At 38.2% G+C, this 27278-nt stretch overlaps 1 protein-coding gene across 2 annotated transcripts in view; it reads left to right on the top strand.

Moving 5' to 3' along the window:
- The window catches only part of CPNE4 (copine 4), a 226138-nt gene that overhangs the window by 162518 nt on the left and 36342 nt on the right, over positions 1-27278 (top strand). For both annotated transcript variants that reach the window (XM_018909658.3, XM_030238078.2), the window contains 4 exons: positions 10035-10133; positions 19097-19183; positions 19743-19802; positions 25191-25324. In XM_018909658.3, coding sequence (XP_018765203.1) covers positions 10035-10133; positions 19097-19183; positions 19743-19802; positions 25191-25324 — 380 coding nt within the window. The remainder of the gene's footprint in view (positions 1-10034; positions 10134-19096; positions 19184-19742; positions 19803-25190; positions 25325-27278) is intronic.

Genomic DNA, 27278 nt, shown 5'->3' with positions numbered 1-27278 from the left:
AAATCACAATAGTGATTTAAGGCAACTACTTACTGGAGCACTCTGCATGCAGCAGACTATTTGTGTCTTTGTAATATTATTATGCTCTACAGAAAGCTGTCAGATTCCTTCTTTTAGTTCCAATGTGTGTAGCTGAGTTTCCTTATGCGTCAGTGTTTAAACAACATCATGTTTCCTTGATAAAAAGCAGAGACTCACAAAAAGCAAGGACTCATACAAGGCAAGATTAAAATACTATTTTAATTGTTGATTTGGAATGCCTATATAATCTGTAATGTGTATTATAGAATATGTATGTTTTATGCATATATACATATATATGTATATGTACATATACATTTATATATTATATATTATATGTATACGTGTAATATCTATAATATTCTGTATATCATATTTGATATATTATTTTATTAATATAGGATTATAATATGTTACATTATAGTATATATGTATATTTCACAGTGCCTCATCTTCTTCATAGGGGAAGAATCTGGCCTCCCTAAATGCTACAGCAAAGCACTCAATTACCTCATTAGGTTTCAGCTTTCATCTGATTTCTAGATCATTTCACCCATGTGGAAACCTCAGTGGTTCTATTTTCCACAGCAAATTTTCTGCCACTGTTTTTCTCCTTTCCTTCCATGCCTTTATCCTTATAAAATATTCTTACAGAAGAGATTGCTGTATTCATATATGGCCACACCCTCAGGTTTGCCAGTCATGTAGGGTAACCAGGATGCTGAGCACTTCAGGTTTTCAGCCTGTTTCTCCCTGAGATGTTGGAAACAAACCTGATAGACAAATGCAAGAGCAAATGCTCCTCCTGTGCCAGCTTTCCCAGGATGCTCGCCCTCATGTTCCCACCCCATCATACAACTTGCTTGTTTGTACCAAGTGTCACATCCATTGTTATGGAAAGAGATAAACCTGGAAAATATAGAGCAGCTACTAAGAACTCGTAATTCTGGAGAACACTTATTAAATACTTGAATGGATGCAAGGGAAATACAAACAGGAAAGGAAGTCTGCGTAAATTTAAAAAGGTTAAAATGTTATTTTCTACTCAGTACAAGAACAAAACAAGAAACCAGCTTATTAAATTTTTGTGTACAAAAACGTGAGCAATGACATATAAAATACTGCATTTGTCAACTGTTGCCATTTCACAGTTTTGGCAGGTTCACGAGCTTCCAAGAAACAGGAAAATATGTTTAGCTGATACATGGTGTTTTTGGAAGATCCAGCCACCATGTAATGATCTTAATTTAACTCTTTACTGGAAATCTTTGATAATACATTGCCTTGGATTCTTGTGGCTTTGCAGGGATTTAGAGTCTTCATAGAGATTGTTTCAGTGCAGGGAGACAAATTTAACACTAAACACAGCATAGGAAATAAAATAAAACTCTGGGCAGAAAACTAAAACAGTGCTGAAAAGGCCTGGTAGAATTGTTTCTAACTGTGTGTTCTGTGCACTAATTGTGAGATGTTATATGGAGGACTCACCTTGGAGCATCACTGCATCTATGTGAAAGCACTAGCTGAAGCACACAACATAAAAAAAAAAAAGTAAATAAACCAATTGGAAAAAAGAAACCCAGCTCAGAAATGAGGCCCTTTACACTTGGAGATGACTGATAAAAGAAGTGCAAATTATTCATTAGTAATTTCACAAGGATTTAAAAAATCAAATATGTGACTATGAGATAAGGAACTGTGACCTTTATTTTTAGACCTTTACCCTTAAATTAAGCTTAGGTTTAACCTTTGACATTAATCCCTCAGGTTACTTTACCCATTTCTGTTATAATGACCTGTGCTCTGTCTCTACCTGTATCTCTTGGTTTTCCATAGGAAACATGGTTTAGAATATTATTTTAATAAACACTTAAAATTGCTTCCTGTGTCTCAATTGATTTCTTCTCCACTTTATACTAAAAACTTTCTATGTTTGAAATCCCTAATGGTTTTCATTTTAGAACCCACCCATAATTGGAAGACCCACCTCCACTGTGTTATCATCCACTGAATAGGGTGCCCAGTTCTGGGCCATTAAACCTGTTTGCCTGAATGTTTAAACATTCTTTTGTAATGACATCAAAGAGATGTGTCATTAAGTCCCCCACTGACTGACAACAGAACAAACAGTGTAATCAGTTACTTTCTGTAAACACTCATCATTATTACAGCTGGTGTTTGGGGACAGGTTGATGCTGCCCTGGTATGGAAGAGCATTTTGTACTCTTTGTGCCAAGTATCACCACCTTCCTTTCCTGCTTGACATACAAGGCAATGGCTGATTTTTATCTGCTGCTTTTCAGAGGGCAAGATAAAGCTAACAAGCTTTTTTTAGGAGCTGAAAGTAGACAGTGGGAACTGGATAGAATTTTGTTCTGTCTGAGAGCTTTTAGATATGCAGATATGAATTATGGTGAATTTCACCGCTGTGCTTTCAGCTTCTCCAAAAGGTAACCCAGAGAGGCCTGCCAATGAGTAAATGCCCTTTTTTGCTATGTAGGGAATTGTTTGTAACTTCAATGAGCAGAAATCTCAGATATATCTAATGGGAGGAGGCACTGCTGGGTCAGTACACTAGTTCATCATCCCTCACAAAAGTTTAGAAATATTCTTTTGCATAAGGACAGAACAGATTGCAAGCTAGAAGAAGGGATATTCATGGAGAAAACTACAGGAGGCATGTTGATAATCTCACAACAGGAGCCTCAGGGGAGTATTTGCAGAAGTTTTTTGCTCTTGCTACTTTTTGCTATTTGTTCATCGTAACTGAAAAAGATGTTGCACATGATGTTGTGGACTACAAGACCAAAGACAGTCTCAAAATCTTAAATCTGGTTGATTGACATGGAAAGTCACCATTTTATACTTACTTAAAAAGTGCTCCAGCCTGCTCACAGTTGTTGGACAATTAAGTCTCCATGACCAGAAGCAGGATACTAAAAAACTTGCCCAATTTCTTTGTTGCATAATCACTTGCTAAGGGTGTTTTTGGATAGACGTACTCAAAAAACTGTTATTAACATGGAATTCTTGAATATAAAGAAAGTGTAATACAAATACACAGATCTGTGTGTTAGGTCTCATCTGCAGAAATGGAAGTGTGCATGCATTTGGGTCCATGCTGAACCTGTTTAGTTACTGTATGATTGCTTGTAAATATACTGAGCATGTTGTTGCATCAACCTAACTGGGACTGTTAAGTAGAAGCTTATTTGTTTTCACCATGAAAAACGTAAATAGTCACTGAAAATCCAGTTATAAGTTCTCCCTCCCATAATTTAACTTATTGTAGTGTTATTTCTCTGTTTCAGAGAAATATCTGTGGGCTTCATTAGTCAGCACTGAAATATCTGTGTTTCAGGCTCCTAGGCACCCTTGTAATACAAATAAGGGTAATCAACAAGCTGTGGTTTTAAGTAATTGGTTTGGAAATGACCCTGATGATCCTTACGTGCTGTGAGCTGTCAAGAAAGGGCAGCATCCAACTGTGAGGATTCCTGTCATTGCTGAGCCACTGCTGATGTACTTAAACCTCTAGTGCTGGTGTAGAGAGGCTGGTTCAGTGAAAGTGGTTCTGTAAATGGTCTCTGGTTTTACTTTGCAAGAACTGAAGTAGACTCAGGAAGGTGTCATATCACAGCTGTCAACAAAAATGACTCGCTCACTTGGATTTTGAGTCAGAGTACCTGCCTCGTTTTGTAGAAAAATAGGAATTCTTCTTCCCTTCACTCTTCTCTCCAGGCAAATAATTTTAAAATCAAACTTCCCATGTGTTTATATACACAGGAAGATTATTTTCTTTGTGCTTTGGGTCTGTCTTGGCTGCTGTAATTACTGCAGCATGTCAAAGGCAGTGCAGGATCTCTTGCCATTAACCAAAAAGAAGCTATCAGTGAGTTTGTGTCTCAAGTGTCCTTGTCCAACAGGCAAAGGACCTGAGTCCAGTAGAGCACTATATAAACACTGTAAACTTTTAACATCCCAATTGCTACCATCAATGTACAGGAGGCACAAAGGTGTTAATGAAATCTTGGCACTTACTTGTTGAAGGTGATATGAAAAGTGTCATTGCCTACAATGGAGCCAGTGTTTCACCTAATGATTAAGGAGCAAACTCAGCTGTGTTGGTGGACTGAACTGGTGTCAGTCCATTCTGGCTCAGAAGAAGAGAAAATGTGGTTATCAAAAAAGATGTGGCTCTGTAGTCAAGAAGAAGACTTGGAAATTTGCTTCAACTTCAGCTTAACAGAATTCTGTGTTCTAACAGCATAATATATGAACTCTTTTTCCTCCATTAGTTCAGGGCGTTTTGAGTACTCTAGTTTAAAGAATTGAGCTAATCTCTCTGAGAAGAAAAAATTAAAATATTTTATCTACAGTGCTCTGAAGCAGGTTTTATTTCAGCCAGGGAGAGACTCGCAAGAAACATTAGTTCATTTCAGTTGCTTCACTCTATTCTCACTGGAAGCCAACTTCAGAGGAAATTGTAAATGAGACTTTAAAAGTTTATTTTCACTTTCTGGAGAAGCCCAACTACTGATAAGGTAAACCTGTGATGACCAACCTGGATGGAGAAAAGAGTGGATTATTTCATATATATCAGAAAAAAACCAAATTTCTGTACTGTGACATTTATAATGCAGAATTTGGCTTTGGAACATCACAACTAGACAAACAGGATAACTTGAAGAGTTTTCTTTTATGCTGAAGGTTTTACGTAGTTCTTCTGATACCCAGGTGGGGAGACTGGGTAAGTAGTGGATAAAGGTCTTCCTACAAAATAGACATTTTTTGGAGTATTCCAAGTCAGGTATGAATAATTTAGGGAGGTACAGTAGGATATTTGCTTCATTATTAAGTAGTAATAACCCTGATGAGAGACAAACTGTTCCAGAAGATCATTTTGATAATGAAGTAAATTTTTTTTCTGAGATTTTTTTCACCTTCTCTGTCTGGTGAGGGGGTTGAAGGGAGGAAGGGGGTGTGGGGTAGCAGTTTGGGCATTTTTGGGGGGGGGTTTGTGTGTGTGTTTGGGTTTCTGTTTGGTTATGATTGTTTTTTTTAAGTTTTCACTCATACTAGAGGATGAACCAAAGAAGCAGTTGTTTGTAGCCTTTTGCCACCACATACCTCCTGAGGTTCAGAAGGCTACAAAAAGTAGAGCAGGTCACTGATGTTATCTTAAGACCTCATTTCTTTGAAACATAGTGTCATATAAACTCTACCTATAAAAATTATTGTGGTGTTATTTTCGTTTAGAGTTAATTGGTAAAAATTTTAGGACTGACTGGGCTGTAATTCATTCCATTCAAATCCTTCTTGCCCAGCCACAACATATCTTGTTTCACAGAAATGCAAGGAAGAGTCATCCAAGGCAGTTTCTGTTCAGAATTTTAGCCACTTTGTTCTGTACTGTTACCCTAAAATATAGCTAGGCACAACAGGCAATTAATGGACAAAGAGAGTTCTCTTCCTTGCAAGGTATCCCTTCCACCCCTTACTGAGTGTCAGGGGACACATACTGAAGTAAAAACACAGAGAAAAGTCTCCTTTTTGATGCAACAGATGAACTAGATCAGAGCCAGATCAGGGTAGGGAGCCTCCTATTCAAGGGACTTGACTGTGTCTGCTGGAGGCTGCTGCCTTTCTGTCTGTCTGGCACTTCTGCTGGCATGGAGCAGCTGGAGAGTGGGCCAAGGATTTGGTTTTCTCTCCCACCCAAGCCAGTATCTTTTGGTCACAAGTTATCCAAGTGTTTCAAGTGAAGTTAGGTTGTCAGGAGGGCGGTCTAACACTCTTCCTCTCCAGCAAAGTGGCAAGGCAGTACCAGCACAAGCCTCGCTGACATTTCATAGTTGGACTTTGAACATACACACACAGAGCTGGAGAAACTCAGGCTGGCAAGACGGGAAATTTTCAGGTTTTTTACTGGCTTTGTGCATGCTATAATCTGAAGTGTCTGGCTAGCTTAGAGAAACTTGAATGGATTATTTTCAAGTACATTTCCAGTCTGGCTGTCTGCTGCCTCCTGCTAGGATTTAGTCAGGAGACTCACTGCCAGTCTTTTAGAAACTAACCTTCAGAGCATGTCTGGGGCTTGTTCATAAATTGCACTGTTGAGTTCCACATTTCTCCATTGCCCATAGCCAAAGGTGCTGTATGTAATAGTTCTCTCATTGTGAAAAGCCAATGGGAACAAATCACTTTAAGCATTTCTCAGAAGCTGTATGAGGAAAATAACCTCAGTTTCTGCAGACACACAAGCACATGCTTACTGTAGCCAGACTTTTCTCTTACTTAGTTCTTGTAGCTAAAGCTAGCTGGGATGATGACTATGGGAAGAATTATTTTATGACAATTGTACTGGAATTTTGTTGGCTCTAGTATCAACACTTGGAAAAAGTCTCAATAAAATCAGAAATTGTGTAGTGAGTTCTTGCTCATGCAAAGGTAGCAGGATTAATCTAGCTGTCATCTGCTGGGAATCATTAGGAAAATCAGCCAGAGAATCCAGTGCCAATGCAATCTTTCTTGAATGCCCTTTGTAGTGAGAGTATTGGCAAAATCTCGTCTTGGTAAAAAAATTGAAATTAAACCAGGGAAAATTTCCATCAAGCATCCACCTGAGATATCTTTTTCTCTTTAAAATGGGCCTTTCTCCGGTGAAAGGTTCAATTTCAGACTGGAAGAAATCTTTCATTTTGCACTATTTAAAAGAAAAGCTGAAGGAATGAAGATGTGGATACCCAGCAGTGATACTCTGATGTCATTTTAACTCAGTCTACTGGGTAGCTCTATTAAGGATAGCATAGGGTTCCCTCTCCCTGCACTCAGTGGGTATTTTGAGGAGGAAGATAGGATCAGGCAGGATGATGGAATAGCACTAACTGGAAAGATGTTCTCCATAATTCCAGTCAGTGCTATTCCATCACCATGCAGCATGAGCAGAGGTTTTTATTCCCTGTATTTGAGCTTGTAAGCTGTAAGTAGGAGACTGAATTCTTTCACCAGTTATCTGAACATTGATTTCCCAGCATTCAAACTAAGTGTATGGAAAGCCTCCTTAAGGTAATGAGACTTTTAATAGAGTGTAGGGATACTGTTAATCATCTACTTAAGCAACCTCTAGGAGCAGAGACCCAAAGAACACATTAAGGATTGCCTACAGGTAAAGTATGATTTACATTGTGGAGGATTTGATTTGAAGAGAGACCAAAAAACCCTTTGAAGTATTTCACAGGGAAATAATGCTTTGGTTATCATCTGTGGTCTTTACCTGATTATGGATTATTTGCAAAGATCCTTCCCTGCTTATTTGATTTGTCTGAGTGGATTTTTATAAAAATGTCTGGACCTCATTATTTCTATGTTTCAGAAATGCTTTTCACATACATTTGAAATGCAGGATCATTACTGTGTACAACATGTTTTTCAGACAGTAGCAATTAATTTCTAAAGCCAGATGTGAAACTTGAGGGGGAAAAAAAAAGTCATAATGGATGTACATGCAAGAATCCCCTTTCTCCCTTAGCTGTAATTGAACAAATGGCACTGAGATAATACTGTAATTGTTTGCCTTTTCCATTAAGCCAATATGAAGATTAAAGTACCATCTGGCTTTCTGAAAACTAAAGTTAGAAGACCTCCAGCTTGAAAGAAAAAGCAGTTGGATCCCTGTTGAGTGGACATTTTATATGTAATCTAAGTTTGCTCCTCTCCACTCAAAGTTCTAACCACAAATAAGCACTCAGAGTTCTCCCTCTCTGTAAGAGTCAGCACCCTAATAGAAATTTTTCAAAGTACCTTTTCCTGGAGGACTCTAATAACCTTGGGTTTGTTCTTGTATTTTGTGCTACAATTGAGTTTAAAGACAGAACCTGAAAAGGAAATCTGGTTGGATAATTTCATAATAAGGGTTCTTTTTTTCCCTTTTCTTTTTGAAATCATATTTTTTTCAAAAACATTGTTTTCAAGGTCCCAGCATTACTAAAACTACACTTTTTGCACATTTATAGCAATTTACTATGGCATTTTGACAAATCTTTTTATTTAGTATTACTTTTAAGATCCTTAATAGCTTTTTCAACCATTACAGAAAAAAATAATTTTAAGTCATGCTTCACCTGTGAAATCCATTCTTTATTGAATATTTATAGAGTAATTTTAATAAAAAATAAGCCTTTTATATCATCAAGAAATTTCACAGAAAAAATAAAATTAAATTTTCATAGCTCTATGAAACAAAATCAGTTTCAGGATTTTTTTTGTAAATTAAACTAATTTTTCTTGGACTTATTTCTTGTTTCCAGCTTATCTAAAAATTTCTGTTGATATGAAACAGCGAGTAATTTTTAGGGAAGATTTAATCCAAACAAATACTCCAGGCCTGTTAGTGTTGAAAATACTGTGTCTATTTTTTTTCCAGGCACTCTAACCACTCTCAGAATCAGAAACCCACTTTCATTTGATTGCTCTTGTATGAAATTTAGCCTATAAACAAACACATGCAGGAACTTCTCTTTTTTCCATCTACCAAGCCCCTAAATGTCAAAGCTGCTAAAAAAAGTCTTAGAGTAAAATATTTTCACATATCTGGAGATCTTCATCTAGTCTGAGATTCCTGCAGTTACAAAAAGAAAAAAAGAAAAAAAGAAGGCAGTTAAAATTGGAGGTGAGGAGGTGAAAGGATGGTCCGAATCTCAAGCTTTTTAGAGTCTTTCCCACACCCTCAAAAGGGATTTAATAATCCAGCTTTGACTGGATTATTCGGGCTGGTTAGAAAGCATAACTGATAGACAGGAAAGTCTGTTTTAATAAAGTGCTTTTTTTTTTTTTTTTTTTTAATATTTAAAACTCAAAATCCAGTGGACATCCAATGATTTCAGTTTCCTTCTGAATGAACTCAGTACCCCTTTGGACCAAGCTAACTTCAATTGGCTTGAGGGGTCTTTGAGGAGCAAACCTTGCTCTTCCTCTTGTGTTGTCTGACCACCAGTGCTGGGTCAAAAGTACTGAACTTCTTTGAGACAAGGAAGGCAGATAAAATCCACTGTTGTTACCCTCAGAACCATCTGATAGTGCTAAAACAGCGTGCTCCTCATGTCACAGGGCAGATGGCTTTGACACATTTCTGCTTTTAAAAAAACCCTAAAAGGTATTTTTTTAGCTGGACATTTTCAGTAAAGGCCCCCTGATTCAGTCAGTGCATGTGACCTTTATCTAGAGAGAACATAAGGCTGAATTTGGGATTTTGTTCTTTAAAGCTGTGAGCCCCTTTTTTGTCCTTGGAGCAGTTTTAAAATTACAATCTAGCAAAGCATGTAGTTATTGCTATGTGCTTCTGTCTTGGCTAGCTGAGTTGTATTTAGAAAAATCTGTAAAATAAAATTCTCCAAGCTAAACTCATTGAGATATTCATCTTTATGCATGAATTTAGGCAAGACTACCAGTGAGGTTTGGTTTGTATAGTCACTGTTGAGCAACACTGGGAAACAGCCAAGGTATGGGCACCAAACACTGATGTGTATAATTTCAAAGCCATTCCAAAAAATGGTGTCTGTAACTATTGTCTCACCTTCACTGACTGTAAAAATGAGAAAAGTAATGTTTGCCCAAGGCAAACAGGGTTTTGAATATTAATTTGTATTTGTACAGCACATCAACAAGGTAAGTTGGGACACCATTTGACCATGAATATGCAAACACACATAATCCTGTATTTTCACACCTAGAAAAATGATGCAGGCAAGAAATTATTTCCTTCTGAAATACAAGCTCCATTAGGCAAACTCCATAACACAGAACTATCAGTAGCAAGCTGTGTTGAGATTCCACTTGCCATTTTATTTTTATTAGAACAAGAATAGGGTTTTAATATGTCTTGTGATTTTGTTTTAGATAAAACACTCCACCCAGCGTACATCATTATTTGTCCTGCAGTGTTTTTCAATAAAATCTCTTTTCTGTCTGAAGGAAAATGTGCTCATTTGTTCTGTTCCTCTTTGTCTCCCCAGTGCATAGTTTGGGACTGGGATTCCAATGGAAAGCATGACTTCATTGGAGAGTTTAGCTCAACTTTCAAGGAAATGAGAGGAGCTATGGAGGGAAGACAGGTAAGTGGAAACCACCTGAGCAATCTCAGCATGTAATCTTTGTAGAACAGTGTTCCCCAGACAATCCTGTCATAAAGCAGGTGGCATTGCCTCATCATTTCCCAGAATTTAGTTGTGTTGATCTCTCCCACAGGTTTTACATTACCTGGGCACAGTAATCTGAAAACATAAAAAATCATTTGTTCCTGTATGTTCATGCCTGAAATACTTCAAGGTTTTTTCCTAGTTCCCATTCCACAGGCATTCCTTTCTGCTAAGATTTATTTCCTTTGAGCCCAAGGACATGGTTTCCATGAGGTGCTGTGCTGCAAAGCAAATGCCCATTCTGGCTCCTCAAAGCATTTCCCTGCTGGCCTAAAGGCCACTATTGGGTGAGGGTCATTCTTCATCTTTCTCCATTTCTCATGTGCTGCATTCATTGTTGCCAGCTTTAACTAGAACCTATCATGATGAAACTAATTGGTTTTCTAAGTATTTCATGATTTACAGCCATGAAGGAAAATTAAATTGTTAGCTTATCAATAATTTCACTTCTTTATGTCAGCCCGATCTTTTCAAATTGCAGTGGATAGTAATTACTTAATATGATAAGTGATTTGGCATGTCTAATTCCAGAAACTGTAATTTTCTATTATTACTTACTTCTAAAGGTGTTAGTTTTGATAAATTCTCTGAGGGGGAGTTTAAAATGTGGATCCTGCAGATAATTTGTATTCATTGTTCCACTGTTGTTGCAATCTCAACCCCAAACACAAATGCCTAATAAGCTTTATCTGGGCTTTTTATTAAGGTTCTGTTTATAATGGTTTAGCAAAAATCTAACACAGAGGCAGAAGATGTTTGATAAGTGGTAAGCAGTCAGTCTATGCCATAGGTCAAGAAACATTTCTGGCTCTTCTAGATGTTTTCTGTTGAAGTTCTTAGAATACACTAAAGTTTGGCAAATGGTGCTCATGAGTGTAAAATACTGCTGATATGCATCAGTCATATATTAGTCCATTATAATAACTTCTGAACACAACCTGAGTGTAGATGAAACCCTGTTTGCTCTCTCAAATCAAGTCAGAGGATCAAACAAAATTTGTGTGGAACAAAGGAGGTAGAGAAATCCCAGAATGAATAATATTAACCAGGCCAGTGATGAGACAACACTCCAAATTTGTATACAAATACCTGTGTCTCAGGTACCTGTCTCAGGTACCTAAATACCTGTGTGAGAGCAGTAAAGGGTGTGTATTTTCAATGTAAATGTCTTAAAACCACATCATGGTCTTTCCCAGGAGACAGCTTGTTGGCCAAAACAAGAGCCTTGCAGAGCAGAATGGCTCTGCAGGATAAAAGATGTATTCTTTAATATGATGGAGAAGTAGTATGCTTTTTTTCATCCTCAGCTAGCAAAAAGGATGATTACTCTTTCAGAGACATAAGAAGTTAATGCAGCCATTTGTCAGTTCTTGTTCTAGGTTGTCACTGCAGAATCAGAGTGCTGTCCCAAAATGTTTTAATTTTGCTCTGTGGTTTTAGTGCCTGAATCTTACTTTTGCTATGGGCCTGCCATTTGCCATTCTGCAGGTTGTCTTTCACCTGTAACCTTTTACCTGCAACCTTCTTCCACATGTCCTAGGAATTGTGCCTTTTTTCTTCCCTGTTCCTCTCATTCTGTTGTGGCTGTGAAGTTATTCTGTGGGCTTGCACCTGCAAAACTCTGCTGTTGCTATAACTAATTCTCATGGGACGCAGTTGCCACTAAGGTGGGACTCAGTTTCCTTTCTCCTCTTTTCTAATCTTTGTTTTGTAGCCTACTCTAGAGGAAAACAAGATTGAGTGAATAAGATAGTAAGTTTTAGTCATTTAAGTGGCTGATAAATAGTGGTCCAAAAATATAAATGCACATGCTAGATGGCTCTTGCCCCTGATGAAGTCAGGGTTTGGTGAGCACTAATAGCACAACAGACAAGAACAAGCAGTAGGAGTTTGAGCAGGTCCTGGTGGAGATGAGGTACTTATGGAAAACAATACTGTGATCCCGTGTTGTACAGGAGAGGTCAGTCGTGTGGGAAGCCACGTCACTTGGCTGGAGTCAGAATGCAGTTTCCCTTTCACTCTCTCACTGTCCCTCCCTCATCCTGTCTCATTTTTCTCTATTCTGCAGAAAGAACTATTGCTGCTAAAGGCAATATATTCCATTGTCTGTGGACCCCATAAAAACATCTTAGTGCATAGTTTATGTCAACATCCTTAACATCCTTTGTGCAACATTAAGTAGGGTGATTAGCAGTTGTCAGTTCTTTTCTTTAGTTTTAGCCTCCCTAAAGAAAAAGCATGTGCAGTGGAGTGTTTACTTTGAATAAAGAGGTTACAGTGCACCTTGAGAAAATTATAGAGCAGAAGGTATTTCACCTTCCAGCAGATATGTTGCTAGCTATTCCTGATAAGGAAGGCCATATCACAGAAATATAATTACATGTGGGTGGGAAGAGGAGTAGGTTAAACATAGCTCTTTGTTCCTAGAAGAGACCCTTTCATAGCCTCAGACCAGAAGATATTGTTTTCCACGTAGTACTCCCTTCACTCAGAGGAATAAAACTACATCCTCCAGCCCCTGGTGTTGACATTGTTTCCCGTTGCATCACAGCAGTGAGTGTCTAGTGTCCAAGATGAGGGCCAAAGCCTGGAACTTCCTCTCAGATGCTGTGGAAGCCAGAGTAAAGAGTAGGGCTCAGGTCTGGCATCCCCATTTGAGTTGCCAAGGAGATGCAGTGAAGCTTTTTGTTCTGGTTATATTTTCTTTTGTGCAGTAGACTTTACAGCCAGCCACAGTACTGCTATAGTTCTGTCAAAAGATAATCAAAACGCCCTAGTGATTGTCAGCCAGGGTTTTTCACTTTCCCAGGAAACTGGAGAGAATTGGAAGGAACATTCATCATTGATAGGAGATCCAGGAACTTTGATTAAGCTTCAGCTGCGAATCTGTGTGGTTTGGAAGGAGGCTGCAGCAGTGGCACAGATCTCCATCTCTGCCCATCAGCAATGTCTGTGTTGGCTGGAATCAGCAGCACAAGTTGTCACAGATGCATTAAGCAGTCAGAGTGGGAGTACCACAGTGCTGGTGAGCAGCATGGACTGTGTGGTGTGAGCTGCTAGTGCTTCTCACCATTTCACCAGCTCACCTCATCTCTGGAGAAGCTGACAATTATGGTGAAGCTGCCTTTTAATTTTACATAGTTCATCCTTCAGAAAGCACTGATCATTCTCACCCATTCTTCAACCTCCCCCTCTAAAAGTAAAGATATTTTTGTCTTGTAGCCAGTCTATCAACTGGTACAGAACTGCTTGAGATGGACAGAATGGATATGTGTCACCTGCTTACTTACAGGAGCTGGTAGTGCTTCTAAGACTGTTCCATCCCTGGGCTGTGTACTGATTATCCCAAGTTTTGAATGTCAGCATCAGATGAGCTTACTGGCCTGCCTTGGCTGTGAGATTTCTCAGGAACGCATGTCTGAGACCAGGCATCATTTAGATAAATGCTGTGAATCTAGCACTGGTATCTTCTGAGTGGTTGAACCAGTATTGTGTGAAGAGAAGTGAAAATTCCTTACCTGAATGAGAGCACTTGTTTTGATCAGAAGTGGCATAAATTGTTTATGAATTTCTTTTCTGAACGTGTTATGTCTTGGGTGAGATTTAAAAATCTTGAATTACGACTCCTTCAGAGTGTTAGCTGCTTCTCCATGACTGAGAGGACTGAATTCTGGGAAAACTTACTGGTCTTCTGTTTTAAGGAGACTTTCCAATCATGAACAACCTCAGGATAACAACTTTATGTGTTTCTGTACCTTATGGTCATAGACTGTTATGTTCTGACACCTAGCCTGACCACCAATAGAAAATGGCACAAAGACATCCTCTTGTTCGAGTGCACATCTGAAGCAGCCCTTGCATGAGCCACGGTTTAATGCTGAAATTGGTGGTACTGGGTTAACAGTTGTACACAATGAATTTAGGAGTCTTTTCCAATGTGTATTTCTGTGGTTTCTAGATCTTCTGTTAACACTTTCCACCATTCCAAACTTTATTATTTACTCTTTCACCATAATCTTGACACAAAAAAAAAAACCTTACCATAAGAATAACCCCATCCTTACCTTTTTAAGTGAAATACTAATAGGTACTCTGAGTTTATATTGTCTTAAGATTTCTTCCAAGAATACATATAATATATGTTTTTAATATGTGTGTACAGTGGCAGCTTCTAAGGTGTTCTATCATTAATCTGTCAAGCATATTTAAACAGGACAAGAAGAAGCTTGAGATTTCATAAATGTAAATGCTATTAAAGCTTATCCTAGTTGAAAGGAGGAATCCTCTGCTAATGAGAAAAAAAAAATCACTTTTTTGGTTTTTTTAATCAAGGCAATAAAGCCAGAGGGATTTGAGAAGAAAAAAAGTCAGAGAAATCACCTGGATCCCCATGCAGCACGGGAGTTATGTAAGGGAAAAATCTGTTCCTGTATTACATAAAAAATGGACACGTGTGCATTCGCACACACACAAAAGGGAAGAGGAGGAAGTACCCTGCTGTACTTCTCATCTCCACTGACATTCCCACAGGTTCAGGATGTTATTAGGGAGGGCTTTTCCATCTGGTAGCTCTTCAGATGACTCTGCAGGGTGAGACCTTGAAGCTCTTGGTAATGGGCCAAGCAAGGTGTTAGGGACACCTATGGACAATTCCAGTTTCATCAGGAGACAGCCCAGTTCACCCAGGACTCTGCAACATCAGCAGCTGCTCCTGGCCCCAGGCAGGGCAGCAGAGGGTGCAGCCACACCAGGCACCTGCCAAATCCCTGTGAGGAGGCAACCATTGGTACAGCCTCAGAGCACAGGGGATGCTGGGGGCTTGGCTGGGGAAATGAGGAATGCTCTAATTTCCACTTCATTCCCTGGGGGCAAGTTTCCAGAGGAAACCTCTGATAGTGATTAAAGGTAGCTCTTCCCTCTTGGAGGGTGTATTTCAGGGACAGAAAGAAAATAAAAATTAAAAAAAAAAAAAAAAAAAAAACCCAAAAAACAACAACAACAAAAAAAAACTCTATCCTGTGCTCTTGCCTAGAGGGATGGCAGGAATAAAGCAGCCTTCCATGTGGGAGGAGACTCAGTTCACACAAAAGTATTTGGTTTTTTTGAGGCATCAGAAAGAGACAGTGCAGGATATAATGTTGCCTGCTATTGACTGGGGGTTTTGCCCCATCCATTAGACTGCAGTGATTCCTTTGTCATTCACAAACTGTGCAGTTCACTGCAGCAGCTGAACAGGAAGGAAGAAGAGAGAAACCAAAGTGCAGGGGAGGCAAGAGAACATTTACCTGCTAGCACAAGCTATGCCACAAGCGTACAACAAGCAATGAAAGCTCTCAAGCCCTTTCCTCACAGGCCTACCCAATGTCCTGGTGTGCTAGCACTGTCCCAGAGAAAGCATCTGCTGTCATCTGTCTGGCCTTGGGGATCACGAAACTCTCCTGACACCTTCAGTCCTTTCTCTGAATAGCTTGTGCCACATACTCTCCAAATTTTGCTTCTACAATGGTTGCCTTCATTTAGTCAGCACCACTTCCCTTTGCTGGTGTGTGGCATAAGTGGTTGCATTGTTTGATTTTCTCTCTCTTCTGAAGGTTTTGTAAGAGAAGGAGTAAGGGTGTTTGGAAAGACAGAATCCTTCAGTTCAAAGTAACATCTCCCACTGAGGGATCTGTGTCTCCTCATCACAGGCACAAGAGGATTGGGACCTTCCAAGTGTCAGCATTAGTTCACTGACTCTCATCGAAGAATAGCTGAATGGAGTTTGCTCAGGAATTCTCCACACAGTGGTTTAAATTTAAGTCTGTAAAAGAAACACCAGCACAGTTTAGTCTTGGAGTCCATTACCAACATTTGCAACGTTACTTAAATTAACAGTAGATAGTTTAAAACCAGGTTGCCTTCTGTTTCAGATTCTCTGTGTTGTTCGATAGGGAAAGAGCTTGCACAGCCCAGAGCTGTCAGGCATTTGGAGGAAATGCCAAGTGACTTTCAGAATGACGAATCCAAACTTCACAATGTTTACCATTAGTGTCAGATTGCAGACTGTTGCATTAGTTTCCTCTCCACTGAGAAGTTAATTTAAGAGCAAAAATGGATCGATAAAAACCAATGTCAGATACCAAATCAATACTGGGAATGTAGGAACAGACTGGAAATTGAGGTTGGCCTCAATAGTGCAAGCAAAATATTTGAGAATTGTTTCTTGTTATTACTTACCTGCTTAGAGCTGTGTTCTGAACTCTGTTCTCATTACAAAAGCTGGATAAACAGTAAGACCTGTATAGGGAATTTCCTTCAAATGATGCTTGTTATATCTTTAGCTTCAACTGTGGCAATTGCCAAGGATCCAGAACTGGATCTTGGTGGGTAAGGGAAGACTGAGCTTTGTGTAAAACAGTCTTACTGGCTTTTTTAAGCCTGTGAACTGGGAAATGTCTTCTCTCTCCTCTCTTCTTCCCTTCCCTTCATTATACTATCATCAATAGATTTAATAAGTGCAAAATTGTTCTTTCTTTTTGTTTTCCTACTTTCTGTAAATTTTCTAGTCTGTTCTATCCTTTGCTGTATTATCCACATAAACCAATAATGTTAGTGACTTGCACATAGAATATTTTAATGAGCTTTAGGTAGTTACTGAGATTGTTATCCATACATCTCAAAATGCTTTGCAAAGTAGGTGAACATTCATAATTTCATTTTACAGTTAGCAAAGGGAACCCGAGATAGTCTTTTCTCTCTTGAAGTTATGTTCTATGCCACTTTGGTCCTTATTTGGTATAAACTTCTTCCATAAAAATACAATGGAAATTTCTTTATTCAGGCTTAAGTAATCCTTTTCCTAAGAAGAGAAATTATATGCATTGTAATCATATGGCTTGATATAGGTCAGGCCTAGTTTAAATATGCACATTGGAAAAATATTCATGTTGGAGGAGGATGCTAGAATTAAGGATGTTCACCTTGGATGTTCAGGGGAAAGCTAATGCACCTCTCCAGTGTACTTCAGGTCAAAGGGAGGAAGGCAATCCTGTCTCCTATTTTTTCTTTCTATTTGATATATTACAGTTTGTGAAATACAGACAGCATGATTTCTCTGTAGAAATACTTTGAGTAAGTGTGCAGACAACTGTGTGTTAAACCATTTTGCTTGACAGCAACCTATCAAGATTAGGCAGTGGTTTTGCCTTGCTTTCACACCCAAATAGCTTATTGCACTCCAGTGTTGTGTTACAGAGCACTCTCTTTGCTGGGAGAGAAGGGATTTTATTTCTTGAGCCTGACTGCTTCTCTTGAGCAGAGAAAAAAACGTTTACAGAGGATTCCCCCTGAACACGAGAGTCAGTATCTGCCCTTCTTCTCACTTGGAAAACTTGTTTCAAAAGACAAATAACTGAGCTGTAGGCTAGCTGGGAGAGCAAGCAGATGTGCTTCTTGCAGTTGGAACAGTTTTTTTTGTCTTTTCCTATTCTTCGCTCTGTCACCTGTCTCCATTTCACAGTGATGAAGATACCTCTCCTCCCCTGTGCAGAAATGGTCTCATATTGCTCCAAAGCCATATGTTTTGCCTTGCCTTACTTTGGTGTTTGACAAAATCTCTGAGTCTGGAATACTTCAGAGACATCCAAAAAAACTGCTGTTAGACAGTGGTTTGAAGCTTGATGAAATTTCTGGGGCTGAGCACAAAGTAAAAATAGTTTTTGGTGCTCTAACCCCTTTGTTAAAATATATCACATATGTACCTCACTGTAGACAAAGTATTGTAACACTAAGGCAGGTTTTCATTGTAGGCAAAACACTGTAATGCTTAAGACATGTTTCATTTCAAAATGTCATAATAGAGGTTTTTAGATAATAGATCATTCTGCTTCCTTTTGGAATTGTATTTCTTTCTGTTACCCAGAATCACACGTTTTGTCTCCACACTTGAGAACACCTCCCTGAAGGGAAATAGTCATGTTATTAACCACATTAACAGCATATTAGAGATAAAAATCTGTATATACAAATGCCAATAGGCACTTGCATCTGCAAATGTAGATTTCACTCCTGCAGTGAAAGGCATGAATAACACTGAATATAACACATGAATAACACATTAGAGGTGAGGGTCTGAAAGCTTGGCCTTATCACTCTGCCTGAAGGAGAGTGATGCCAGAGAAAGGCATTTCAAGTGGAAATAATTAAGAACCTGAGACATGTTATAAGAATAACGAGACGTATTTCAGTAACAAGGTAAGGCACTTGTGCTGTAAAATTTATTATTTGTAAATAAAACTATGAAAAAAAATCAAAAAGGTATTTTAATATATTTTTAGGGATAAATTTCAAGTGTATCATTAGTTAGCTGCATCTCTGTGAACATTTTACTGATTTTCTTAACTTTTTTTTTTTTTTTTGCTATCAGACTTAAAGGAGAAAGTGAGATGATTGCTGACCAGAATTTTTATAATCATGAGTTTAATACAAAACCCAGTGTAACTGTGACAACAGTTTTGTAGTTAATACAATGCATCTGGTTACTCTCTCCAGTATTTTCATTTGTATTAAGTTCCTTCTTTTTTTTGTTGTCTCAAAAGATCCTCAATCTTACTTATGTAACACCTCAAACTACAAGACTGGAAGATGACAACAAATTAATCTGGATGTCTCCCTCAGTGCCATGTCCACATGTGTATGTTCAAAGACTGATGTTTGCCCTGGGCCTTTTTCTATTAATTATTCTCTGCATAGTTAACAGTTTTCTTTTTTTTTTCCTCTCTGTACACCATTATCTGTAATGATTTAGCCAGCTGTGGAAATTGGGCAGTGCAATTTTTGTTAATTATTCAATCTGTGCATAAAATTTTCCTGCAGAGAATGACTGCTATTTTTTTTCACAGGTACAATGGGAATGCATTAACCCCAAGTACAAAGCAAAGAAGAAGAACTACAAGAACTCAGGCATTGTCATCCTTAACCAGTGCAAGGTAAATATATGTTTTGCTCTTTGACTGTTTCTTTACTAAGCTCTCAGTGATACATTTTAATGGTGCTTGGAACACTGTGGAACTGCCTGTAGAATAGCAAAGGGAACTATTCCCTACAAAAAGTAAAGGCAAGGACTTGAATCTCAAAAGCAAGTTGACTGTCCTCAACTCTCTTTTCAATTCTCTTGCCCTATCCCTGCTCTTGTACAACAGAAAAGACAATACTAAACTCTAACACCTAAATACTCTCCAACTTTGTGTGTATCCCTTGTAATACTTCCATTATATCTACACCATTGCTCTAAACAAACAGCAAAATTTTCCCTGACTTCCCACTGAGATGTTGGTTCTTTTTTGTTTTCCTTTCTATAGGTTTAGAGTTTACTTTTTCTTTTTCTGTTTATAGTTTTGTTTCTGTCTCAAACTATATTTAATGATTCTTCTTTTACCTTATTTTCAGCTGGTCCCTCTCCTCCTTCCAATTTAATTTTTTTCAGGCAGTTCTCCTATGTTTTATCAGTACAAAGCTAAGTTAAATGTCTTGCTTTCTTGTCTGCAGATACACAAGATGCATTCTTTCTTAGATTATATCATGGGAGGCTGCCAGATACAGTTTACAGTAAGTGTCTTACTTCTCTAACTTGTTTTGAAGAAAAGGAATCCCCTTAGATACCAATTCATTACTTTCAGAGAAATGATTCTTACATGCCATTCCTTGGTAAATTATTCAGTTTTTCTTGCAAAATGTATTAAAGGCCAGCCTTCCTTTCCAGAATGAGTCTTCTGTTAAAGCAAGTTGTTTCCCCTGAAATGGTGCCATACTGAAAGTCACACACAGAGAGATGCAGCCAGGGACTCTCCTCTGTCAGCCTGGGGTAAATGCTGGTGTTTCATATCTCAGCCATAGCTACCAAGAAAGATGGCACTAAAGGGGGACAGAGCTCTAATTTAGAGTGTACTCAGAAGCTATTCAGTTCAAGGAACAGGGTGTACAAGGATTTTCAGGCCTCTTCATAAATAGAAATACAGTTTCTTGTATTTCCAGTTAATAAATTTAGAAACATTATTGATGTGTGGGTTTGATCTTTTTCGGTATCATGTATCTAAAAATTAATATGCTTAATATAATGTAACATGAATTAACTACAATGTAATAATGAATATATCAGTTTTTCCTGTAGCATAGAAATACAGATAGTGGCTCAGTTCCAGTCTGGTTTATGTGATTTCTAATTTATGCCAGTTAAAGGGCTAAAAACTAATGCACAAAGTTAATATTCTTCTTCTGGAGATCTTTTCTTTTCCTGTAGCATCCTGCCCTATTTCTGCTCCCACATATAAAGTAGCAGACACTGGATGCTACTGACATGTTCCATTTCACATTTTCTAGACAAGCCTTCATTTTCCAAAGAGATTTGACAAAAAAAAAGTAAGATTTTTTAATCTTTTTAAACCAGAAAGTTCTAGCAGCAGCTATAGACAGAAGTGGATTGTCTTCTTGTGTACAGATCAGCTTTTTGAAGTGTTAAACATGAACTTTGCCCATCCTCATCACAAAGTCATTGGATAACACCCAGAACTGAGGACTCTTTTTTGGTTTTGAAGAAAATACTTTCTGCAGTGGACTAAGATCTTTTTAATTGTCTTCTCTCATGTAAAGCATAATGTGTAATTACTTCTCTGCCTTACCTGGCTACCTCTTCTTTTATTCCCACATACCAGCAATGCACATTCTCCTTCACATTTTTCTGAAACTTCCCAGTCACTGGAAACCACTTGAACTTATCTTTTCTGACATTTCCTCCCTAAAATATGACTGGAAAAACTCAATTATCAAATGCATTCAAGGTCATTATCAGAAAGACATTATTGCCTTCATGTTACATTTGAAAACCTTTTCTAATAAGGACATTTGGTTAGGCACATGCAAAAACCAGTTAATATGCATTTCCCACAACTTCAGCTCAAGAAAAGGAGCACTGCCACCATTAGAAAGTATCTAGGGATTTACATATTAAGTTACAGCTTTTCAGACTCTGATTCTTCATAACTGTTTCCCAGTGGAAGAGCAATTTCTTAACACAAGGAAGAGTTAGGGCAATTTGCTTGCCTTTTATTTACTTGTCACAGGTTTCCTATTAGTAGGCTGTGAAACACAAGTTTGAAAGTGATAGGGCAAATGGGTTAAAGTGGATAGTGGCTTCTATTGTGTTTTACTGTATTTCATTTTACTAAAATGAAACAAACAATTGGTTACAGAAAGCTTAAGTAAGCTCATCTTCAAGGATGGGCAGTGAGGACATAAAAGAAGTGGAAGAGTCATTATACTGTCAGCCACAGAGATCCCTGAATTACTGTTGCCCTTAATGGTAAATCCACAGTATTGTGTAAGCTCATCACTATCAATTTTCAACCTGCAGGGACCCAGGGTAAGCCACTGTGACATCTCTGTACCTATGGCTGTCTGCATGCAAAACCCAGTGGTTCTGCCTCGGCATCACCACAAACTGGCTCTCCACATATTTTCTTCCACTCTTCTTCCAGCAGTCCTCAGCACAGACTGGTTGTGAGATGTGTTGTTGTTTGCCAAAATGGATTCTCCAGTGGTCACTGAAACAAAAGCGTGCAGCCTGCTGGGGAGATATTCCATTCTCCCTTGCTTTCTGCGTGCACCATGTAATCTCCTCTTCACATAGTCCTAATCTGATTAATTCAGACCACTGAAACAGAGGAGGCCTATTCCTTGGACTTTCCCAGATTTCCATTTTTTCCCAACTGTAGTAGATTTGGGATTGTTTGAAACTCTCCTGGTAGGTGTTCTGTTGTTGTCACTGTCCCAATATTAATGGCATTTCTGCTGAGCTCGGGCTGTGTACAGGCAGTATGACACAACTGTGATTTGAAAGGGCACTTGCTGAGGGAGGGAAACTGGGATGCTAGGCACACATTTGATAACAAAAAGCTGCAGTGTGATGTACCTGCTAATTTAAGGCACTGATGGAAGCCTTGGTAACATCATGCTGTGCATTCCCAGGATACTTTGTATCTTGATTGTAGAAACACGGTTTGTAGTTAGAAAGAACGTCTCTGTACAATGAAAGTAAACTTTTCCTTCACTTTACAACCAGTTATTAAGAAGCTTTCATCTACAGAGATCAATAGTGCTGATTCCAGCCCTCTATTTTTATGCCAGTTTTATTGCCAAACACTCTATCTCTTATCAGACAGTGTACCCTGCTGCAGAAGAAATGTTCAGAGCTTGGCAGTGCAAATGGGTCTGAAGTCAGAAGACATTTTCATCACTTCAGGAAATACAGCAGAAAGCATGTGTAACATGCATAAAGGAACTGTAATAGAAAGATTTATTGGACAGATACTCTCTCAGGCAGGTCACGGTGTTGGGCAGCCTGATTTGTTGCTGACAGATCTAGCAGGAGGTCCCAGCTATGTAGGATGTTTTGAGTGTAGTGAAAATCACCCTTTTACAAGTCTGAGGATAAAAAAAGAAGCTGGTACTGAGTGTAGTTATTGCTCTGTTATACTTTTATTTAGCTGAGGGAAGATGACTGCTGCACTTGAACTGATACATTTAAAGATACACTGATAAAATCAAATGCACGGATGATAAGAAAGATTCCTAATTTACTGCCCAAAAGATAAGTTCAATTGTGATATTAACATAGCTTTTGTCATATATTACCTTATTTTTACAAATCCTTATCCAATGTATTTGCACAAGACCTTGGTCCTTTTGGGTAATGCTAAAGGAGAAGAGCTCTGCATTGTTATTTTGGAATTATGGCAATTTACAGCGGTCATCTCTTTTATAAGTCCTCCTTGTGGGAGTCAAACAGAGATTTGGATCAAATTCAAGAAGCATGCTGCTTCCAAGTACAAATATTCATAAATTCTTCATCATAGGAAATTAGGATATTTCTTTACTTATCAGCAGACCTCTACTGCAAGGACCATTTCCAAAAGGAAGCTTGTTCCAGGAAGTTGTTTTTTTTTTTTTTGCTTTTCCAAACATTAGCCACAGGCTTTTTTCCAAGTTTATGAAACCCATTCCTTATTCCTACTCCATATGCTTGATTTCATTTCCAAAGCAGTTAGCCATAAAGGGAGACTTATCTGTTTGAGGTGTCACTAAAGCCTTGTTAATGTGTTATAGTATTTGGGATTGTCAGTAAAAACAATTAAAAACTTTAAACAATTTTACAGGAATCCTCTTTGTTTCCCTATCATACAGTGGCATTTTTGTGCCTTCTGTCATCAAATTAAGGTTGACTTATTATCAGAGAAAATATACTTATTTTTAAGAAAATATGCATACCTTGAATAAGACTTTTTACAAAAAAATTTCCCAAAACTAAGCTAGTTCATACAAACATCCATGGATTTCTCTTGGGTTTCACAAACCACTAGTGTTGTTTTCTTCCTCAGTTAAATATGTGTAGTGTTCCTCAGTTATGTGCCCTCAAAAGTGAAGTCATGAGAGTCTCTCCATTGATTTATTCAAGTTAAATCCAGATACCATATTTGGAAAAAGATCTGTGTGGAAAACAATCTCAGTGCTTCGGTGCCTGAGCAGTGAGTAGGAAGCAGAGTTGAAAGATTACTCTTACTTGCAAGCCAAAAAGCTCTTCTCTCTCCTGACTGGATGTGGTGAGATGCCAGGGGTTCATGGCAAAAAAGGGATTTCCAAGCCTACTAGAAGTTAGTTTCTTCAGCTAAAAAACAGAGGTGAAAAATCAGAAGCAATGGAGGAAAGCTGTGTTGGGTTGACCTAGTATATTTCCCTTTAAATTTTTAGCAACAAAAATAAGTTTCAGAAAGGCTGTGTAATTTTTTTAGAGGAAGCATGAAAATGTCATGTTTCATTTTCATTTGGAAGCTGCATAAAGTAGTGTTCCCTGTGCCAAGCAGAGGCTGCAGCTGGGGAAGCTGAACATTTGCAAAAGCAAGCTGTGCCTTCAGAGTTCTTTTTGCAGCCTTTATCAAGACCCTTTCTTACCTTTGAGCTACACTGTAAAACTGAAATCTCAACTTGCTGTGTTTGTCCATTGAATATTCAGGTGTAATGGGTTTTTTAGAGAAATAGGTTATTGGACACATGAACATTTTATAAATGGCTTTGTTCCCTCTGTAAAACCCTTGGGATTCTTGTTGCTCCTTTCAGGAATTCCTATAAAGCAGCATCACAAATTCAGCAGAGGACTTTCTGATCCACAACCGATGATGATGCATGCCAGAGCCTAACCTTCAGTGAGACATATTAAGAGCATTTTAAAAGGGAGAATTAATTTTAGGATGATTCATTAATACTTGCTTTTGCATTGACTACTGCCCACAATCTTCTCTAAGGTTTTTCCAAAACAACAACAAAAAATCTTTGCAGGATTCAAGCCTTAATTTTTACCCTGCAGCTCACGTTTAAGCCTGCTATCAACTGTGAAATTGGGAGGGTTAATTTTTAATGCTTAGATGTTTTGAAGAGAAAAAATACCAGACAAGCAATATCTATCTACTACTACAGCCACAGTAACGATTGAAATAGCTAAGAAATGTCCCTAATTGGAATGCTAATTTATGGTTTTAGTAGGACTTGTAACTCTCTTTGGACATTTTTGCTGCAAAGCTTTTATGTCCTGAAAGTCACCTGAGCTGGACTAATTTAATTAAGTATGAGAACCTAGAGATAGTTAATTTGATTCATTTGTATTAGAACATAATTTTCCCCATAGAATAGCAACGCAGGTAATTTTTTACCTAATTATACCATTTTTGTTTTATTATCTCTTCTTTTATAAACTGTCATCTGCTTCTACATATATTTACCTGTAGAATCCTAATTCCAATTTGATTAAGTGCGCTGTAAAATGACCTTTGCTGTGAGGCCTCTGTCTCTTTGCTGCAGCAGATTATTTCTGGTTAAGATATATAGTTCCTGTAGGTGTGTTTATGCTCAGAAGAGCTCTGCAGCACATTGACTTCTCCTCTTTTCCAGGTAGCTATAGATTTCACTGCATCCAACGGCGACCCCAGGAACAGCTGCTCGCTGCACTACATCCACCCCTACCAGCCCAACGAGTACCTGAAAGCTTTGGTAGCTGTTGGGGAGATTTGCCAAGACTATGACAGGTAAATAACCAGTCTGCTTACAGAGTTGTCTTTAGAAAGTGTTTTCACAGTGTGAAATTAATGACTGCCTGCGGCTGGCTGCAGAGGCTCCATGTTTAGGCATTTATGAAGAATGACACAAAGATTAGTCTACCTTAACCTGCTTTTGAGACTGACTCTGGGTTTGGATTAGTTTCATGATAAAGAAAGTCTCAGTTCTTGGCTGTTTGGCTGATTTGTGTGTTAAGTTTCAGGTTTGTAGTCGCATGTTAAAATGACATGTTAAGGTGGATTGTTCATGTGTTCAAGATTAACAGCTTGGAGCCAGTTTTGCAATGCTGGCAGCATCCTTTCTAATACACTTGGGAGTCTGTGCCCTATTCTACTGAAAAGTGTTCCTGAGACATTGGCTTTGAACCTGAATTTCTAGTTGCCTAAACTGCTTATTGATGATATCTATTTTTAGAAGTAAACCCATGGTCTTTTTCAGTGTTCTCCTGGCCTATTGAACACTGCACCCTCTTCTAAAATAAATGTTGAAAGGTAGTGTGTGTACACAACATGCCTTTAAATAAATAAACAAATGCAAGTAATTGGACCAAATATGCTTTGATTACATTACATACTTCTGTTGCTTTCAAATAGGCTGCCTGCTTCTATCAAATTAATTGCCCATTATTAATTTAATTACCAAGTGCATTTCCTTTAAATGTTCTTTCTCTGGTGGTGAGACACAGTACCTTACACAGCTGCTCTTTCTAATATTTGCACATATGATAGATATCCACCCACCACTTTGCCATCTGTAAATACCAGATCTCAAGAAAACAATGGTATTTGCAGTCAAATTTGAGTTAAAACTTTCTGTATAAATTGTGGAGTGACTTCAGACTATGGTTTGCATGTTTCTTGTTGCAAATACCAACTAGCCTGCTCAGAGGCACTTCCATTTGCATGGTAATGAAATGTCTTCTCAAAGAATTACAAAAATACTGTTCTCTTATGAGTTCTGTAAAAATTTGATGGTCAGATTTAGCCAATGAGTCTGATAAAATTAATATTTTATAGTAAGTGAGCTGAAAATTCCCCAGTGATTATGCAGTAACTTAATAATTACTAGCAATAATTCAGAACATGAATAAATTTCAAAAAGTAGGGAAAGGAGTAAAATGGGCTGATTAATGCACATAGATTTTTTGATTTTATCACTTAAGTTGTGGGGTTTTTTTAGAAAATTAAATAGTTAAGTGGCACAGTCCCTTCTATACAGAAATATTAACTCCAAATCAGGATTTTTGTCTCAATAAGTATATTTCAATCAGTACCAAAAAAACAGCCAGTTATTTTTTAAATGAAATCATCAGCATCATTCTGTTCTATTGTGCTGCAGAAAATGCCTACTGATGCTAATCAGCACATCTGAGGGTCTATGAGCTATGATCTAGGGCTGAACAAAAGCCAGTTGTTTTCCCATGAAGATGTCACCTTTTGGGCACAAGTTTGATCTGTACGTGTTCTCAGGCTGTGGCACTATGAATTTATTCCCATGGACAAGTTGATTCAACATGGTCAGTGCATTCTGATCAAAATCTTAAGTGAGGACCTTTTCTTTATACTTGCACATTTTGAATCCAGTAAATTGGAAAAGAGAATTTAATTTTTTTTCAAAAGAAGGAAAGAAATTAGGAGGAGGAAGCCTTCGTGCAACATGATCTACAGGTTCTGTATGGACCTTTTTTGTGTTGAGTTGCAGCCTTTGTGTATCTGAGCAAATATAATCTACAAAGGAAATCTTCTGCATATGCAGTTTAAAAAATACAAATCCAGTAAAAATCTGAAATGTGGCACGGAGCCACAACTGCTCCAGTGAGTCCAGTTGTGCTTCAGATAATGGAGCAGGATATCTGTTTCCAGATTAAGACAAGCCAGAGGTAAAAAGAAAGAGACTTGCTAAACCTAAGGGCTGTTTAGAGCC

The sequence above is a fragment of the Serinus canaria genome, chromosome 2 (genome assembly GCF_022539315.1).
Source record: "Serinus canaria isolate serCan28SL12 chromosome 2, serCan2020, whole genome shotgun sequence".
Taxonomy (NCBI): domain Eukaryota; kingdom Metazoa; phylum Chordata; class Aves; order Passeriformes; family Fringillidae; genus Serinus; species Serinus canaria.
This window is presented reverse-complemented; position numbering and strand designations above follow the sequence as displayed.